Source organism: Elgaria multicarinata, chromosome 22, assembly GCF_023053635.1.
Source record: "Elgaria multicarinata webbii isolate HBS135686 ecotype San Diego chromosome 22, rElgMul1.1.pri, whole genome shotgun sequence".
In the NCBI taxonomy this organism is placed as follows: Eukaryota; Metazoa; Chordata; class Lepidosauria; order Squamata; family Anguidae; genus Elgaria; species Elgaria multicarinata.
Window position 1 is genome coordinate 7235773 of NC_086192.1, and position 19370 is coordinate 7255142.

Sequence of the window (19370 nt, forward strand, 5' to 3'; positions counted from 1 at the left end):
CATCATCTATTTCTTACCCGCCTCTCCACTTGGATCAAGGCGGGGGAACAACAGTGAATATAAAACACATTAAAAACTGTTTGAAAACATAGCATACATGATTAAAACATCCTAAAAACATTCTAAAATTTCACTGGACAGGCCTGCTGGAACAGATCAGTCTTTATTGCTTTTTTAAATGCTAAAAGATTGTCAAGTTGACGAATCTCTTCTGGCAGGCCATTCCACAGTCTGGGAGCAGCAGAAGAGAAGGTCCTCTGGGTAATGGTTGTCAGCCTAGTTTTGGCTGACTGTATTGAGTTCTCCCCAGAGGACCTGAGCGTGCGGGGCGGATTGTAGGGAGAAGGCGATCCCGCAGGTAGCCTGGACCCAAACCATGTAGGGCTTTAAAGGTGATAACTCTTTATACTTTGCCTGGAAACTAATTGGCAGCCAGTGAAGAGATTTTAAAACTGGTGTAATGTGGCCACCCCTAGGTGCACCAGTGACCAGCCTGGCTGCCCTTCAGCCTCCTTTTTTCCAAGCAAAACAATCCCTGCGGTTGTGACCTTCCCTCCTAGGGGAGATGCTCCAGCCCTTTGATCATTTTAGGTGCCCTTTTCTGATAACCAGGTTAGTTGGTCAGCAAAACACGTGTGGAACTTTTAACACTTAAGATACGTGAAATACTGGGCTAAATGGACCCTGTGCCTCCTCCAAGGGATGCTTGGGAGGTGGCAACAAAGGAGAGGGCTTTCTCGGTGGTGGCCCCTCGATTGTGGAATGCTCTCCCCACTGAGGCCCGCCTGGCACCAACACTGTCATCTTTTTGGCACCAGGTTAAGACTGCCCTCTACTTTCAGGCAGTTAATGACATATGGTGGGGCATTTATAGCAGCTGTCCTGAGCAGGTCTGTTATTGAAATTGTTCACTGAAATTATTTTTAGCAACAAGGGGGAGGGCCTTTTCAGTGGTGGCCCCTCAATTATGGAATGATCTCCACAACGAGGCTCACATGGCGCCAACGTTGTGATCTTTTCGGCGCCAGGTCAAGACTTTTCTCCCAGGCATTTAACAGCAGATGCTGAGTTTTTTAATTGACCCAGAATAGTTGTTTTGAACGGATATTGCCTGTTTTTGTTTGTATTTTATGCTTTTTATGGTTTAAAATTTTGTATATTTGTTTTTAACGTTCACTATTTTTAACTTTTGTAAACCGCCCAGAGAGCTTCGGCTAAGGGTCGGTATATAAATGTAATTAATTAATTAATTAATTAATTAATAATAATAATAATAATAATCTATATACATAAAAGCCCAGAGGCCTCCTCCAAGCCACTTATGCAATTAGGCAGAGGCAGTGGATTGGCCTACTGGCTGGTGATGTCACAATGACATTGCCAACCAGTAGGCCAATCCACTGCCTCTGCCTTCTCTCCTATTTGCATGTTCTCACCTATTTGCACTTATAGGCCATTTGCATGTTCTCTCCTATTTTTCACTTATAGGCCAATCCACTGCCTCTGCCTTCTCTCCTATTTGCATGTTTAAAAATTCTGAGCTCACAGGGCCTTCTAGGGAAGTTCCAAGATGGAAGGCCAGAGGGCGCCTCCAAGCCACTTCTAGGTTTTGCCCTCTGGCGCCATCTAGTGACGTTTCTCGGAACTGCGGCCTTCTATGGAAGTTCCAAGTTCCGAAGAAAGACAACTGCCAGCAGCTTCCGGCCTGGCAGAGGGGCCAAAACCCACTAACCTCCTCACCAGACTGCTCCTCTATCCCTGTCGTATGACAGGCTTTTTTGCTAGTTATAATAATAATATACCATAGTCCGTATTTTTGTTTCTGTGCATGAATCGTTGTGAACTGCCCAGAGAGCTTCGGCTATTGGGCCCTGTCAAGGTTCCTCCTTTACCTGGACCCCTTGATCAGCTCCTTAAAGTTATCTTGCCTCTTCAAGAGCCCTTTTTCTCATCCCATATCTTTTTACCTTCCCCTCTTAGTAACGTGGGGTTTTGGCCTTAGGCGTGGTGTAAATGACACGCCTGAACACCAGGTTTTAACAACAAATATTTACTAGATTATATGACATAAGGCAAAGACAGATAAACTTAAGGCATTTACTCAAACAGAGCTGTAAGACTTTAAAAGACATAAAATAAATAAAAACGTAGTTTCCTCTAGCCTAGCTACTCTTTCACCTGTAGGCTTTGGCCTAGAGTCCCTTCCAGCCTTCTCCTGGCTGTTCTTCCTCAGAGTCTCTCTCTCTGTAGTTCTTCCTCTCTCTCTTGTACAGTTAATTCCACCCCTTTTTATACCCTCCCCCAGAACTGAAACCAAACAATTAGGTAACCTAAAACTGGGGAAATGAAACTTAACTCCTTTAGGGGGGAAATGATTCTCAAGGAATGCCCCCTCCCATCAGGAGATTTTTGGGCCTTCAGGCTTAAACCAAACCCAAGCCTGTGTAGGCCTCAAAACTTCACAGGCCCAAACGAATTAAACAACGATAGTTCGAACTACTGCTTGAGCCTTTCTAGATCTACTGCCAGGCAAGCGAACCTAGTGCTGTCTGAGTACTAGTAGAAGGCAGCTGCATATTTTCTTATGGCTCCCCGTGGTGGTCTCCCCCCTATCCTGTTTTCTTATCTATTTCAGGTTTTAGCGCTACTTGTTAAGGGCTATTTCTCAGTCTCTCAAAGCTCCTTGATGGAGCTTGGCGAAGTGGCTTGCAAATGCATGGAGGAAACGGATCCTTCTATCCAGCTTCACGGGGCAAAGGTAAGAGCTGCCGAGTGAGTGTTTGTGTGTCTCTGTGTGTGACAACAATGACTTGTGTTCAGACTTTTAGGGGGAATACTTTTAACTAACACATGCACTCATTTGGCCGAGATATCTTGTCTGCTTCTGGTTTCACAAAGCTATGAAAATAAGTTGCTGAGCCGCACCCAGAATGTAACAGTCTGCTTAATCCAGGCAAGTGGGACAGGATGGGACATTGGATGGGAAAGGAGGGTGACTCCGTAACTGTCTCCCAGGGAAGGAACTGCCAAGGGAAAGCGGTGCATAAGAACAGCCATGCATCAGAGCAAGGACTGGGTTCAGACAATAAGATAACCAACGGTGGTTTAAATAGTCAATGGTGGGTTATTTAATGGTGGAGTTTTTTTAATCAACAGTTGGTTATTTAGCTTTAATAACCAATACAAATGGTTCCCTTCTATTTGGCACTGGTTAGGGCTCATCTAGAGTATTGTGTCCAGTTCTGGGCGTCACACTTCAAGAAGGATGCAGACAAGCTGGAGCGTGTTCAGAGGAGGGCAACCAGGATGATCAGGGGTCTGGAAACAAAGCCCTATGAAGAGAGACTGAAAGGACTGGGCAGGTTTAGCTTTGAGAAGAGAAGACGGAGGGAAGACATGATAGCACTCTTCAAGGACTTGGAAGGTTGTCACACAGAGGAGGGCCAGGATCTCTTCTCGATCATCCCAGAGTGCAGGACACGGAATAATAGGCTCAAGTTAAAGGAAGCCAGATTCCAGCTGGACATCAGGAAAAACTTCCTGTTAGAGCAGTATGACAATGGAACCAATTACCTAGGGAGGTGGTGGGCTCTCCCACGCTAGAGGCCTTCAAGAGGCAGCTGGACAGCTATCTGTAAGGGATGCTTTAGGGTGGATTCCTGCATTGAGCAGGGGCTTGGACTCAATGGCCTTATAGGCCCCTTCCAACTCTACTATGATTCTATGAAATAACCAAGGCTGTGCAATGTTGGCTATTTGAACCACCAGTGGTCATCGTGTTGTGTAGAGGGCACCATTGGTTATTTCATTGGCCACTGCTGGTTGGGCTCAATGGCCTTGTAGGCCCCTTCCAACTCTGCGATTCTATGATTTCATCAGCCACAGAGTCGCAAGGCAAGAGCGGTCAAATCGATGGCTGCTGCTCTAGAACAGCTGGCAAGATAGATTTTCGGCAGCAATGGCTGATGGGATACTAGTGGGGGGAAGAGAGAGGGCAGGTGATGAGTGAGTCAACTCTGCGTGGACTAATAATCAACTCAACGCTGATCCTAATCCACACCACGGTTGATTATTATCATGTTGTGTGGGGAGCACCCCCTAGATAAACAAGTGTCAAGTGGATTATTATTCCCCCCCCCTTTGACTATCGTGTTGTCTGAACGCGGGTTTTGAACCATCGTTAGCAGAAAACAAGAACAGCAATTGTAAGGCATCTTTTAAAGATCTATATCTTTATTCCCCATTAATCTAGTTGTGCCACAGTACAAAACAAGACACTTCTTTTGTGTCTCAATGGCCATCTCTTCTGTTGATCTTTTACAATGCCAATCCATACTTGGGGGGCTGCTTTGAGGAACCATTTCCTTCACACACACACACCCTTTTTTTTTAAACAACATGATTGTTTAAGTTTCACAGATAAACGGTGCATATGGCAGAGAAATAAGAATTCATTTTTTTTTCAAATAAGCAACTGACAAGGAATCAAAAGCACTCACCGGTTTCAGTAAAAGACATTTATATTGTGATTGACTCATTTGTTTTTCCTTTCTTTCTTTTCAAATTGAAGAGAGAGTGGGGACCCCGTCGCTAAGAAAATTATTGTCTTGTTTCCATGGTGTCTCATTTTGCAAACTCCTGAAGCGGTTCCTGTTCATTTCCTTCCTTTGTTTTTTGACAGCTTCTAGATGAGCTTGGTATCGGTATAATACAGCAGCACAAGCCAGATCTGGCTGCCTCTCTGGACCAGCGGTTACCAGTCAACCTGGTATGTATATATTCAATGCGCATTTTACAAACCTTCCTGTTTCCGGGTTTTTGAAACATTTTTGCCTAGTTCCTCGGTTGAAAAAAGGCTCTCAGAGATCAGTAATAAAACAGCCTCCGTCCTCAGATTTACAGTCTAAAAGTCATGACACAAAAGGAAAGAGGATTGGGAGGGAGGAGGGGGGGGAAGCAAACTCTGCCACAAGTTCTTAGTTACAGAGTTCATATAATGACTAGACGGAATGGGAAAACATTTGAGGAGAGGAGCCGCCAATAGTTGCTGGACTCTCCACCGAGCTGATGGAGTGGACCTGTTTCCCTTCTCTCCCTCTGCTGCAGACTGATGGAATGGCTGCTGCCACGGGTCACTTGAAATTTTGTCTGAATGTAGTGACCTTTTAAAAGAGGCGCGGGCGGGCTTCTGGCTTGCGAGATCTGTTTTACCTGGAGCCAGGTGCTAAGTAGTGGCTCAGGAAGACAGTCGCACACTAAGAATTAAGGAGTCGGGTTCTGTGCAGATGCTCAGCCCAGGAATTTGTGATCAGTACTAGGACCAAGCCCTTTCACACACCAAAGTCCACTCCTAGCTTCTCTCCCCTCCCGCTGCTAATGTTAGACTCGTTGGGAGTCAGAAACCCTTAGCTGATCTACTGCACATCACACAGAAATCTACCAGCAGATCACAATCTACACGGAAGATTGTGAGTCACGGAATAACGGGCTCAAGTTAAAGGAAGCCAGATTCCAGCTGAACATCAGGAAAAACTTCCTGACTGTTAGAGCAGTACGACAATGGAATCAGTTGCCTGGTGAGGTTGTGGACTCTCCCACACTAGAGGCCTTCAAGAGGCAGCTGGACAACCATCTGTCAGGGATGCTTTAAGGTGGATTCCTGCATTGAGCAGGGGGTTGGACTTGATGGCCTTATAGGCCCCTTCCAACTCTACTATTCTATGATTCTATGTTTCTGCCCATCCCTGTTTTAAAATAATAAGGGATGTGTGTTTAAACAGGGGGGGGAAGTCCTACAGCTCCCTGCATTCCCCAGACAGCCATGTTTAGACAGGGCTTTTTTTCCTGTCTAAACATGCATAGGATTGTGCCCTAAATGAAGCAGTTCGCTGGACAAAGAAGATGGATCTGTCTTGCTACGTTCATGAAAAGAAAAAGTCTCTGCAAGGATATGACTGCAACAACGCTCTTCCCTGCCCTGTAGGTTGTAACATTCTGGACCAGGATGCTGAATGGACCCTTGCCAGGCGCGCTCCAAAACTCCCAACATCCCACCCTTCAGACCAGCACTTGCAATGCCCTCTCCTCTATCTTACCAGAAGCTTTCAGCGGTCTCCCGGTAAGTGTGTTGCTACAGCCTGGGTTAGTTTTCCTCTCTGAGAACAAGAGGTGATACATAGAACAAAGTAATTGCTTAGACGATAGCAACAAGGATACCCACCGGGACTGCAAGACACCTGGGAAAACGATGTACCTGCCACGCACGTAGCTAAGCAATGGAAGGGAGCCACATACCTGCATCACTGGCTAATGCTTACAGGTAGAAATGTGTACACCATCCTGTGCCCCTTGGAGAAAGAGGAGGGAAAAAACATGATGTAAATAAGTGATAGAATTTGCATTTTGTGCGCCCTGCCCACAATCTGATTTCTTCCACAAAGAAGATCCTAAACATCACAATTAAAACCCCAGGTTTTTTTTTTTAAACTGGCCTGCCTTGTGACCACCAGATGTTTGGGACAACAGCTCCCAACAGCCTCAGCCAGTGGTCAGGGTTGATCGGAGTTGTTGTCCAAAACATCTAGAGCTTGGGAGGGCTGTCTTAAACTCACATCTCTTCCCCCATAGAGGTCTTGAAGCCCTTCTGGAAGGTGCTTTGGCAGTTCTTAATTGGGGAGAGGTTATACGACTCAACAGGATGTGCGTCAGTTGAATTTAGAGATACTCATGGGATGTAGGAGAAGAGGCAGCTACGTGGGGTCATACTGAATTCATGCAGTTATCCAAGAGTGTTTCTTCTAAAATGCAGCCGACTGTCTCTGACTTGATTATCATAGAAGGAAGTTGAGAAAATACCAGTTCCCCTTTGCTTGAATGTGGTGGTCATCATTTGGTGCTCAAGCACAGGAATGGGCATATTTCAGGCTTGTGAGGATTGCTTTGGTGGTGGTGTTGTTCTACATCAAAGCCGAAGATCCACCAACTGGTGCAAAAGGCATAGGCTCAGTTCAGACAACACGTTTCTCAACAGTGCTTGTAGAAGTCCGTGGTGGAGGTTTTACGTCACCGTTGAGAAATGTGTTTTCTGGCAGGAAAACTCCACGCTGTGCAGAGGAAAATTGTGTGGAGGGCTCCTTGGCGTCTTCTGTTGCATTGAGCTTTCCCACTGGCTACAGAGTTCCCTGGCAAGAGCAGCGAAAGACGCGAGTGCCGCTCTAGGAGAGCCGCCGGGATTGTTTTTTTTGTGCCAATGGCTGATGGGATACCTTCGGGAGGACAGAGGGCGGAGGAACTATCAATCAAACATTGCAATGAGTTTTATTCAACTTGTGTGGGGAGAGCCCCCTAGGAACTCAACCGTTGAGTGGAGTTTTCATATTGCATTGACTAATGTGTTGTCTAAACTGAACCATACGCTTAGAATTAAAGCATTCCGAGGCTAGGAATTTGCCTTGAGCACCACAGCTGAGCAGAACGTACGATCCCTCCACACATAGATCCATCCTGGTTACCCCCAGCCTTTCTTCAATTGAGCAGTATAATTTAGGACAGCCTTCCTCAACCTGGGGCGCTCCAGATGTGTTGGACTGCATCTCCCAGAATGCCCCAGCCGGCTGGGGCACTCTGGGAGTTGTAGTCCAACACATCTGGAGCGCCCCAGGTTGAGGAAGGCTGATTTAGGATGAGAGATGGTGGTGAATATTTTGTTGCTGCTCTCGTTAAACACTTGGGAGTAAAAAAAAAAAAAAAGGTCCTTGCTATTGCAAATCACGCAGCGACCTACCAGAAGCTCCAAATCTGGCTTCTCCCCCTGCCCCCCCCCGCCCACTCTGGCCATGTGAGAAGGTATTGTATGTGGTAACCACATCTGTTCCCCTCTTGTTCCGTACAAGTTAGTAGGATGGACAAGAGCATCTGGTGCCCAGGAAGCAATTATCCCTGGCTGCACCATTTTTCTTACTGCAGCTGCCCCAAAAAACTCCGCTCTCAAAACTGCAGCTGCTGTGAATGAGCTGTAAGCCAAGCCCAATTCTTGTATTTGGTTCAAACGCCAGTAGCAACATTTTGTATTGCGCTGGATTTTCTTCCCTTTCTCCCTCGATGTGCAGCGTGGAGAAATAGTTCTTGTTATTCTACTAGCTGCTTGTTCCTTTCCAACTGCATGGAGGTTGGTCTTAACATTCGTTCTACATTACGCTTCTGTCGCGTCCAGACGATTCCTTCTCAAATTCATTATGCAAAATACGGTATAGCCACACACACAAATCCTTTATTACCGCATAATTTACCTACCTGATTAATCTGCTTGTTTTTTATTCATTACAATAATGGAAACCTTAATTGAGTACCTACTAATCCGTTGCCTTGGCGATTACACACCCGTAGTTTTCGATAGAGTTGTACTAAATGAAGTAAAGGAGGGAGCAGCTTCTGGGCAGGAAAAGCAAACCAGGGCGCAATCCTATGCATGTTTAGACAGGAAAAAGTCCCACAACTCCTAGCTATGCTGGGAGTTGTAGGATCTAAAACATGCATAAAATTGCACCATAAGAGATGTTAAAGCTTTAAGTAAATCTCAAGTTAATGCCGACCCAGCAACCTTAACAAACTTTCCGCTACCAAGATGATGTGTCTTGAACCAGTCACTTATTTATGCAGTCCAGGCCCCACGGAGACAGAGCCTTAGCGCAAACCGTGGTTTGCCAACCCATTTTATTCCGGTGTGCCAGCTGGTTTCAGCCCCTGGCTTGTCAGTATACACTGATCCGTGCTTAAGTTTCCTTAACATGGTGCTTGAATTGAGCTTTTACTCTTTGGTCCTGTCTGCTACACCGTATCTTTTTGGACTGTGCCAATCCAGAAGCTACCATGGCTAGCCACATTGTGGCTTTCTCATTTCCCCCCTCCCCACACGCCTCCCCATCTGTTGTTAAGTATAGTGAGTGCTTCCAGTCTGTTTCCGGGCACAATTCAAAGTGCTGGTTATGACCTATAAAGCCCTATATGGCTCGGGTCCAGGTTATTTGAAAGAACGTATTCTCCCTTATGAGCCTGCCCGTGCTTTGAGATCTTCTGGAGAAGCCCTTCTTTCAGTCCCACCATTTTCACAGGCGCGGTTGGTGGGAACATGGGAGAGGGCCTTCTCGGTGGCTGCTCTGGTGCTCTGGAACTCTGGCTGGCTCCCTCCTTGATGGGCTTTCGGAAGCAGGCTAAAACTTTTTTGTTCCAGCAGGCCTTTGGAGAATAATCTGGCCCTCCATCTATGTTAATGTCTTATAATTTTGTTGTGTATTTTAAATGTTTATGGTTTTGTTCCCCCCCCCCCATGTATGTTTTAAACTTTGTAAGGCCGCCTTGAGGCCCAGCATTGGGAAAAAAGCGGGATACAAATAAATATAATAATAATAATAATAATAATAATAATAATAATAATAATAATAATAATCAGGGCTCACTGCAACACGATGGAGTGCGTTGGGGCGCAGAGTAAAAGCTTCAGTCGTTGAGATCTTTTGACATTCGTTTCAGCCCTTCCAGTGCCCGCAGTTCCTGGTGTTTAGTTTATTTATCATTAATCCTGGGCGTCAAACCCTTTGGCAGAGTGAATTTGATTGCACGACATTTTCTCTCCGTTGTTGATGGCAGGACGACAAGCAAATCCTCTGCATCACTATTCTTCTTGGACTCAACCACAGCGAGAACCCACTGGTGAAAGCTGCCGCCGTCCGCGCACTCGGGGTCTATGTTGTCTTCCCGTGTCTTCGGCAGGTGAGAGCTTGATCGGTGCCTTCTGCTCCTTTGGGTTTGCTCCGTCTTACCTGTCTTTTTTTCTTTTTTTTTCTACAAGATGGGACCGGTGATGTCCTTTCGTCAATCTGTAACCCAGTCCACAAGTTAGCCTTTCCAGTTCTGGGTAGAGGCCATCATCCTTACCGATTTGGTCCTGAAAACAGGTTTAAAATTCAAGGACAAAATAGTGTCGATTACGGTATCTCCAAATTTTATGGAACTGCACTCCAGGTCAACTGAAATGGATTAGTTTCAGTTTGCTAGGATGTCATATACAAAATGCAAATCGTTTGGTATAGGCTTGCCCTACGGCTCTGTAAGCATCTAACTTCTGTACTCTACAATATGTAGCTAGTTCAGGTATAGCAAGCAGAGATAGGTCTAGCTATCTATTGGTGAGTTGTTGTTCCGTGTTTGATGTTCATGTGTTCCAAAAATGATGTGTATGGTGGCCAAGAGGGGGGATTCCAAAGGCAGAAAGTCGATCCCCAGATGTGTTGGCCTTCAACTCCCAGCATCCCTCATCATTGGTCATGCTGGCAGGGGCTTCTGGGAAGTAAAGTCCCAAACATCCAGAGATATACCTGCTGCCCACCCTTGCTGTATGCCACTGAACACTGCTTGCTAGTTGGGAAGAGCAGGGGCAGGCCATTCCCTTCCAGTGCTGCTTATGGGCTTCCCAGAGGCATCTGGTTGGCTGCATTGGCCGACAAGATGCTGGGCCAGATGGAACTTTGGCCTGATCCAGCAGAACTCTTCTTACGCATGCCCTGCTTTTGTACCAATAGCCTGCAACCTAGCAACAGAATTTATAACAATTCAACACAAGGAGCCACCTGTAGTTTCCTCGATCTCATAACTTGCCATGGAGTTGATCATCTAGTTCTCAGTGGTATGATAGCTCAGAGTCTTTGACTTTCTCAAACCTTGGGCTGACCTTTAACCTGCAGTGTGGGGCTTCTTGGCTCTTGGAGAAAGACCCATCTTCTCTAATAGAGGTGGAGCAAAGGGATATTTTGGCAGCCACGGCCACAGATTTAGCTGCCGCTTGGCCAGTTCTCAGCAGTATTTTTGGTTGAGGCCCCAGATCTGTGCCATTTCGAAAGCAGGAAGGCTCTGTTAAAAAAGAAAAGAAAACAATGCTACATGACCGATGCTGAAAAGTTTTTAATAGAAGGGAAATTCAGTGGTGGCAAGAAAGGGGAAGACGCGCAAAGCGTGACACCGAAAAGCAGATCCGAGATGCAAGGTCACCGGGGGATATCGAGAAGCAATTAATTTAATGATAGGGTGCGATTCGTGCAAGCACAAGATTAGCGGGTTGAGGTAATTGCCGTTGATTTTAAGTAGCTAGAACACCAATTAAACGAAAATGTACTCTCCGGCCCTTGTAGCATCAGGGGACTGGGGAAATTTGGGCATCTTGTTCAGCCTGTTGGTAATTAAAGATCAATCAACATGACAGGGCGTGTTGGGGGAAGCGAGTCACGGCGTTTTGCTCCGTGCAGCGGATGGCTGACCTTTGGCGCTGACGCGGCTTTCAGAAAGGAGTCGCGTGAATTCATAGCCGTTGGCCGACTGCCACATTCAGAAGCAGTTTGCCTCTCAGTTCCAGGTGCTGGGGACCCACAGGGGCAAGGGGATGTTGCCTTTCTGCCCTATGTATGGAGTTCCTGAAAACATCTTGAGTGGTTGGCGTTGGAGATAGAATGATGGACGAGACGAATCTTTGGTCTGAGCTAACAGAGTCACTCTTGGAATCCCTGCATATTTTAGCGTTATAATGAAACTTAAAGGCCAGCAGCCAAAAATGTGGCAGTCACTTCAAATTGCCCCTGCAGCTCCTGGTTAGATATTCCTCTTTTATTTGCCTACTTGCTCATCCTCACTGACACCCCCCCCCCCCCCAACGCTTTGACAATCTTCTTCCTGAGCAGGGCTAGGTCCTTCTGTCTGCCCCGTCCCTCTCTTTGGGTATCCAGAAAAGTAACGTGGCCAATTGCAGGCAGAGACAGTAGGAGAGCTACTCAGCCAGTGGCAACGGGCAGAGCTTAGGGCTCAGTTCAGACCACACGTGGTTTCAGAACTCCACGGTGGAGTTTTTACACCACGGTTGAGAAATGTGTTGTCTGGTGGGAAAACTCCACGTAGCAGTGGATTTTTTTTTTTTTTAGAAAACACTACATGCAGAATATCTACACTGTGCAGAGGATTGTTAAGAACATAAGAACATCAGAAGAGCCCTGCTGGATCAGACCAAGGGTCCATCTAGTCCAGCACTCTGTTCACACAGTGACCTACCAGCCGTCGACCACGGACTCACCAGCAGGTCATGGTGCAACAGCACCCTCCCACCCATGTTCCCCAGCAACTGGTGCACACAGGCTTACTGCCTTGGAGATAGCACACAACCATCAGGGCTAGTAGCCATGGATAGCCTTTGCCTCCAGGAATTTATCCAACCCCCTTTTGAAGCCATCCACATTGGTGGCCCTCACTACATCTTGTGGCAGTGAGTTCCATAATTTAACTATGCGCTGTGTGAAGAAGTTCTTCCTTTTATTTTGTCCTGGATCTCCCACCAATTGGTTGCATGGGATGACCCTGGGATCTTACACCACTAGTATTTTGAGAGAGGGAGAAAAATGTCTCTCTGTCCACATTCTCCATACCATGCATAATTTTATACACCTCTATCATGTCTCCCCTTAGTCTCCTCTTTTCCAAGCTAATCAATCCCAGCTGTTGTCAGCTTCCCTCATAGCGGAGATGCTCCAGCCCCTTAACCATTTGAGTTGCCCTTTTCTGCCCTTTTTCCAGCTCTATAATATCCTTTTTTAGGTGTGGTGACCAGAACTGTACACAGTATTCTAAGTGTGGTCGCACCATAGATTTGTACAAGGGCAGTACGATACTGGCCGTTTTATTCTCAATTCCTTTTCTTATCATGCCTAACATGGAGTTTGCCTTCTTTACAGCGGTCGCACACTGGGTGGACATTTTCATTGAGCTGTCCACCACAATCCCAAGATCTCTTTCTTGTTCGGTCACCGCCAGCTCAGTTCCTGCACAACTGTTGTGTCGCATGTTGTGTGGAACACGCAACACAAAGTTGTGCAGGAACTGAGCTGGCGGTGACGGAACAAGAAAGAGTTTTCCATTGCATTGCATTGTCTTTTCCCACTGGCTACAGATTTCTCTGGAAAGAACGCCAAAAGGAGCAAGTGCCGCTCTAGGAGAGCCACCAGTATTGGGTTGTGTTTTTTTGCAGCAATGGCTGATGGGATACCATCAGGAGGACCAGGGGAGGAGAGACGGCAGAAGAACTGTCAATCAAACATCGGGAGGGATTGCACTCAACTCCACGGTAGCCCACAGTCATATAATGGTGGAGTTAGAGCACATTGTGTGGGGACAATGTGTGGCGACAATGGAATCAGTTGCCTGGTGAGGTTGTGGCCTCTCCCACACTAGAGGCCTTCAAGAGGCAGCTGGACAGCCATCTGTCAGGGATGCTTTAGGGTGGATTCCTGCATTGAGCAGGGGGTTGGACTCGATGGCCTTGTAGGCCCCTTCCAACTCTACTATTCTATGATTCTATGATTCTATGACTGTTAGAGCAGTATGGCAATGGAACCAGTGACCTAGGGAGGTTGTGGGCTCTCCCACCCTAGAGGCTTTCAAGAGGCAGCTGGACAACCCTCTGTCGGGGATGCTTTAGGGTGGATTCCTGCCTTGAGCAGGGGGTTGGACTCGATGGCCTTATAGCCCCCTTTCAACTCTACTATTCTATTAACCTACCTGGTGTTGCCCAGGTCCTTGAATAGCAATGATCTCTGTAGTCTACTTTACTCCCCAACTGACCCAAGAGCATTTTGAAATGAAAAGGAGCAACTGGCAATTCAGCTGGAATTCAGAGCATTGTTGTGTAAGCCTGATTGTGACCTCAGAGATTCATACATGTCTTTATTTTAAAGGGATACACCATTTTCCCCCCTCTGCAGTTTACCAACATGAAATAAAAATCTGTCAGGGATGCTTTAGGGTGGATTCCTGCCTTGAGCAGGGGGTTGGACTCGATGGCCTTGTAGGCCCCTTCCAACTCTGCTATTCTATGATTCTATGAGTGCCCCCTAGAAATGCAACTGTTGAGTGGATTTTTCACACTGCGTTGACTAAAGGTGTTGTCTGAACTGAGCCTAGGAGACGCTCAACCAGTGGTTGCCCGTCACCTCTTTGAGGCAGCTGAGCTGGTCTGTGCCATCAGTTCCTTAGGTGGAGCGTGATATCAAGTTGCCCAGATGGCAGGGTGTGGATTAATATGCTAACAGCCCGTCTCTCTCCTTAGGATGTGATGTTCGTCGCTGACACAGCCAATGCGATCCTGAGTTCGCTCTGCGACAGCTCTCCCAACGTCCGTGCCAAAGCAGCGTGGTCTTTGGGGAACCTGACGGACACTCTCATTATCAACATGTAGGTCGCAGGACTCCTGGGCCTTGGCAGCCCTTCCGACAGGGGTCCTGAGCTCTTCCTTTAAATACCCTTTTTATTTTCTTTCAACATTTTAATACTCCGCTCGTCAGTTTAGCTTGCCCAAGCGCAAGTTCCAGCACAAAATCATAAAGCGATAAGTTAAAATTAATTGTATTTATTTATTTATTTATTTATTTTATTGCATTTTTATACCGCCCAATAGCCGAAACTCTCTGGGCGGTTCACAAAAATTAAAACCATGAAAAGCGTCATAAAACAAACAGCCTAAAAACACAATATAAGAAGCACAACCGGCATAAAGCCACACAGCAGAAATTGATATAGATTAAAATACGGAATGAAAACAGCAAAGTTTAAATTTTAAGTTAAAATAGGTGTTAAAATACTGGGAAAATAAAAAGGTCTTCAGCTGGCGATGGAAGGAATACAGTGTAGGCGCCAGGCGGACCTCTCTGGGGAGCTTGTTCCACAGCCAGGGTGCCACAGCGGAGAAGGCCCTGCTCCTGGTAGCCACCTGCCTCACTTCCTTTGGCAGGGGCTCACGGAGAAGGACCCCTGTGGATGATCTTAAGGTCCAGGCAAAACTAATTGCTTTATCTCATATGATCAAAGTTATTTTTTAATAAAATGTAAAGGCCTGGGAAAATGAAAGGGTTTTTTAAAAATCTGGTGCCTCTGTGACAGGCAATTCTCTTTGGGGTGCCACCATAGCGAAGGCCCTGTTCTCCCAAGTCATCGCCTGCCCCACCTCCAGTGATTGGACCCAGAGACGAGCCTCCAGGATAGATCATCGTACGCGGGCAGGTTGTGTACTGCAAGGGTGCTGTATATATTCCTTGCTAACCTTAGATCTAATCCTGATTTGTTTTCCCTTATTTTGTGATAGGGAGCTAATGGGAGAAAACTTCCAGGATGAATTCTCAGATCTGTTGCTGCTGAAAATGTTACGGGCGGCAACGGATGCATCGAAGGACAAAGACAAGGCATGTACATCTCCACCTCTGTGTGTGTGTTTAGCAGTACTGTGGGCTTGTGTATAACTCTTGGTTTCAGATATGATTGAAATATTGGAGCATCGAGTTTCAGAGTTTGTCAGCCCAAACTTGTGATGTTATATAGCAGCGCAGAAGTCCTAAGGCATCCACTTAAGCGTTTAGTCAGGACAAGAACAGAAGGGTGTTGGAATGGAGTATCTATAGCGGACAGATACTCTGGCTTAGTGAAATTGTGAGACTTTTGGTTGAAAGTGGGCCCTCCAAATGGCCATTCCATCTAGATCAACCTTCTCCAACCTGGTGCCCTCCAGTTGTGTTGGACTACAACTCCCACCATCCCCGAGCCAGCTTGAAGACTTCACTGTATCAATTAAAGGGCTGTTCCAATCCACGTGAAGCCGGGTCTGTTTGATGGCCTAAAGTATACCAAAAACAGAACTAGTAATCCTGTTGTGGGGAAGGTAGGGGACACTTTTCAGCTTACAATGAAAAGAAGCCTGATGGATTTTCACAAGAAGAGTGTTCCAGAGCCGTATAACCATCACCAAAAAGGCCCTGTTTCTCATGTTCGCTCATATAATGGTCCGAACCGATGACAGAGAAAGCAAGGCTGATCTCGGAGCCCAGGCAGATCTATACTTCAAGGCAACGACAGCAGTAGCTATTTCTTTTTGGTACCAGCTTTTTGAGTTTCAAAATCTCTCCTCCAGGTGAAAAGCAATGCCGTCCGTGCCCTTGGAAACCTTCTCCACTTCCTCCAGCCAACCCACATCACCAACCCCAGGTTCAGCCGACCCATTGAAGAGTCCGTCCAGGCCCTGATCTCTACCGTGCAGAGCGAAGCCATGATGAAAGTGCGCTGGAACGCATGCTATGCACTTGGAAATGTCTTCAAAAACCCCGCCTTGCCATTGGGTGAGTACAGATGATGCACCTCTTGACTTCTGCATTGTTGATCTCGGATAGGTGTCCAAGGGCGACACATAGGGTTGTGGGATCTCCCCCCCCCCCGAGGGAACGTGGGCACAGGTTTCCCCTCCCGCCTCTTCGTGGCACCTTGGCAGCATATCTGCTGCCCTCTATAGACTGTATGGCATAAGAATATCAGACTTAATGTTCTTGAATCAGTCTAGAGGCGGTCCATGTTGTCCGGCTTTCCGCAGCGGCCAGCCAGGTACTTCCGGAAAACTCAGTGGGGTATGAAGATCATTCCTAAAAGGAATATTTTTCCCTGTCGGCCCCCAACCACAACAATTCTCTGATTCCATGATATACAGCCTCTGAGTGTGGAGGCTCCATTATGCTATTGCAAGGCTAATCGTTTTTGCTGGACCTGGGGAAGAGTGGTTGCTGAGTGGTAGAATGTCTGCTTTGTAGATACCCGAAGTCCCACGTTCAAGCCCAGCATAGAATAGTAGAGTTGGAAGGGGCCTACAAGGCGATCGAGTCCAACCCCCTGCTAAATGCAGGAATCCACCTCAAAGCATCCCTGACAGATGGCTGTCCAGCTGCCTCTCTTGAATGCCTCTAGCGTGGGAGAGCCCACAACCTCCCTAGGTAACTGGTCCCATTGTCGTACTGCTCTAACAGTCAGGAAGTTTTTCCTGATGTCCAGCCGGAATATGGCTTCCTGTAACTTGAGCCCATTATTCCGTGTCCTGCACTCTGGGAGGATGGAGAAGAGATCCTGGCCCTCCTCTGTGTGACAACCTTTTAAGTATTTGAAGAGTGCTATCAGGTCTCCCCTCAGTCTTCTCTTCTCCAGGCTAAACATGCCCAGTTCTTTCAGTCTCTCCCAATCTTCAGGTAGAGCTGGGAAAGACCCCTGACTGAAGCCATGGGGAGCTGCTGCTACTCAGAGTAGTCTGGATTGAGCCAAGTGGACGAGCGGCCTGAGTTTGCATAAGACAGCTTCCTGCGTCCCTGTTACAGCAGTCCTGCACTCTTGTATGCCGTGGAGAACCATCCAACGGCGCATCCGTCCATAAAACTCTTTTGGATTTTGAGCAGGCCATAGCCATGAAATCTCTAGTGAGTTTCCTGACTCTTCAACCCTTTGTTTCTTTGGTTTGAATTCCTTAGGGGAAGCCCCCTGGACCGCCCAAGCCTATCAAGCCCTGATCACGGTGGTCAAGTCCTGCAAGAATTTCAAAGTCCGCATCAAATCGGCCGCAGCCCTCTCGGTGCCGGCCGACAGGAAGCGTTACGGGACGCCCGAGCAATTCTCCCAGATCTGTAGCGCCCTGGTGGTAGCCTTGCAGAGGAGCGAGAACGCCGAGGACTTCCTGGAGTTCAAATACAGCGCTAGCCTCCAGACGCAGCTCTGCCACGCCCTGCTCCATCTGCTGAGCCTGGCGGACGAGACGGACCTGCCGGCCGTCAGGAGGACGGTCGCTGAACACGGGGAAGTCGTGGGCTCCTACATATTGCAGTTCATGAAATCGGGAGTCGACGAGGAGGACGTGGGGACAGGCGAGACCTTTCCCAACAGAGGCAAAGTCCTGGAAAGGGCTCTGGAGCACATGCGAGAGATTGAGGAAGCGTCAAAAGGATGCCCGGGGAAAAAGGGGACAGTGGCTTATCTAGAAGACATCTTGAAAACCCACAATAGTTCCACAGGGCTTACTGAAGCTTAAGGAGGCGGCATAAATAGAGATGTCAGACGTCTGTTCTATACTAGACATCCAAAAAGAGGCCCATTTGGGGCAATATTAAATTCTCTTGAGCCGCGTTCCCCAACCTGGTGTGTTGGATTGCAACTCCCATCATTCCCAGTGATTTGCCAAATTGGGGAAGGCTGGTCTTGAGCCTTACAACGTAGCTCTCTCTTGGCAGAAGAAAGACAAAACAAATAAGTCCCTTTCTGGAGGACGGACTAGTGTTTTTTAAACGCCTGGTCTGTTTACTGTTGCCAGGTTACAAAGAGCCGTTCCCTGGATTTAGGTATTTCTCCTTTTTGTACTATTATTGATAAACATCAATTGCATAATATGCTCTGGACCCACTTTCGGTGAAGGTCGGTGTAGAAATACTTGAAATAAATAACTTCTGTACTGACCTTTACCAAAATTGATTCCAGGGCGTTTTGCATATATTAATATTCATAATATTATATTCATAAGAATATATATATATATATATGTAATATCTAAATCTCGGGAGTCAAGTACAAATTTAGATCTACAAGAGAGAAAAGTCACAACTTTGTAGATTAAAAACAAGCAAAAGTCATTATCCAGTAATGCCGGTGCGAAGAGCTGAACACACAATCAAATCATAGAAAGTGTCGTTCTCTAAACGTCAGCATCTAAAGGCGCCGTCCTTCTCAAATAAAGAAAAAGAGTTCCATTCTAAATTACAATAAAGACAGACAAATCAGTAACACTACTTTTGCCTTCTCATATATCCTTTATGCAGTTGCTTTGTTAATCCCTCCTTTCTCGATTTGAGGATTATTTAAAGTGTGTGAAAAGTCTTTCCGTACTCTTAGCACATCCACACCCAACTATTCCACGTGTGGTTTGGCTAACTCTGTGCTGGAATCCTGGGCATGGGTTATACGACAGAATTTTTTAATCCCCATTTTTAACAGGGTGAGGAGAAGTGTCCCGTTTTCAGAATTTCCTAGTAGTCAGGGCGTGATAAACTGCCTTAATTCAGATGTTGCATCAAATCATGGTTATGGAAATGTAACTACAGTTTGGCCTGGATTAACCAACCATAGTTATTGCTATGTTTTTAGCTCTGGGATGGGAATACATCTATAGAACTGAATGCCCAGAGGATAGAAGCAAAGGGCTTGTTCAGACAACGTGCGAAGCCATGGTTAGGCTCTAATGCTTTTGTAGCAAATGGTTAGTGAGCATGTTTAAACCGTTGTTAGGTAGCCACCATGGATGCAGACAAGCTGGAGCGGGTTCAGAGGAGGGCAACGAGCATGATCAGGGGTCTGGAAACAAAGCCCTATGAGGAGAGACTGAAAGAACTGGGCATGTTCAGCCTGGAGAAGAGAAGACTGAGGGGAGACATGATAGCACTCTTCAAATCCTTGAAAGGTTGTCACACAGAGGAGGGCCAGAATCTCTTCTCAAT

At 46.7% G+C, this 19370-nt stretch overlaps 1 protein-coding gene across 1 annotated transcript in view; it reads left to right on the plus strand.

Moving 5' to 3' along the window:
* HEATR6 (HEAT repeat containing 6) overlaps positions 1-18660 on the plus strand; it is a 41505-nt gene extending 22845 nt beyond the window's left edge. Inside the window, exons 13-20 of the mRNA XM_063146704.1 lie at positions 2636-2758; positions 4682-4768; positions 5984-6118; positions 9646-9768; positions 14138-14262; positions 15170-15266; positions 15989-16193; positions 17361-18660. Of these exons, the coding sequence (XP_063002774.1) occupies positions 2636-2758; positions 4682-4768; positions 5984-6118; positions 9646-9768; positions 14138-14262; positions 15170-15266; positions 15989-16193; positions 17361-17914 (1449 nt within the window). The 3' untranslated portion in view covers positions 17915-18660. The remainder of the gene's footprint in view (positions 1-2635; positions 2759-4681; positions 4769-5983; positions 6119-9645; positions 9769-14137; positions 14263-15169; positions 15267-15988; positions 16194-17360) is intronic.
* Positions 18661-19370: the final 710 nt, after the last annotated feature.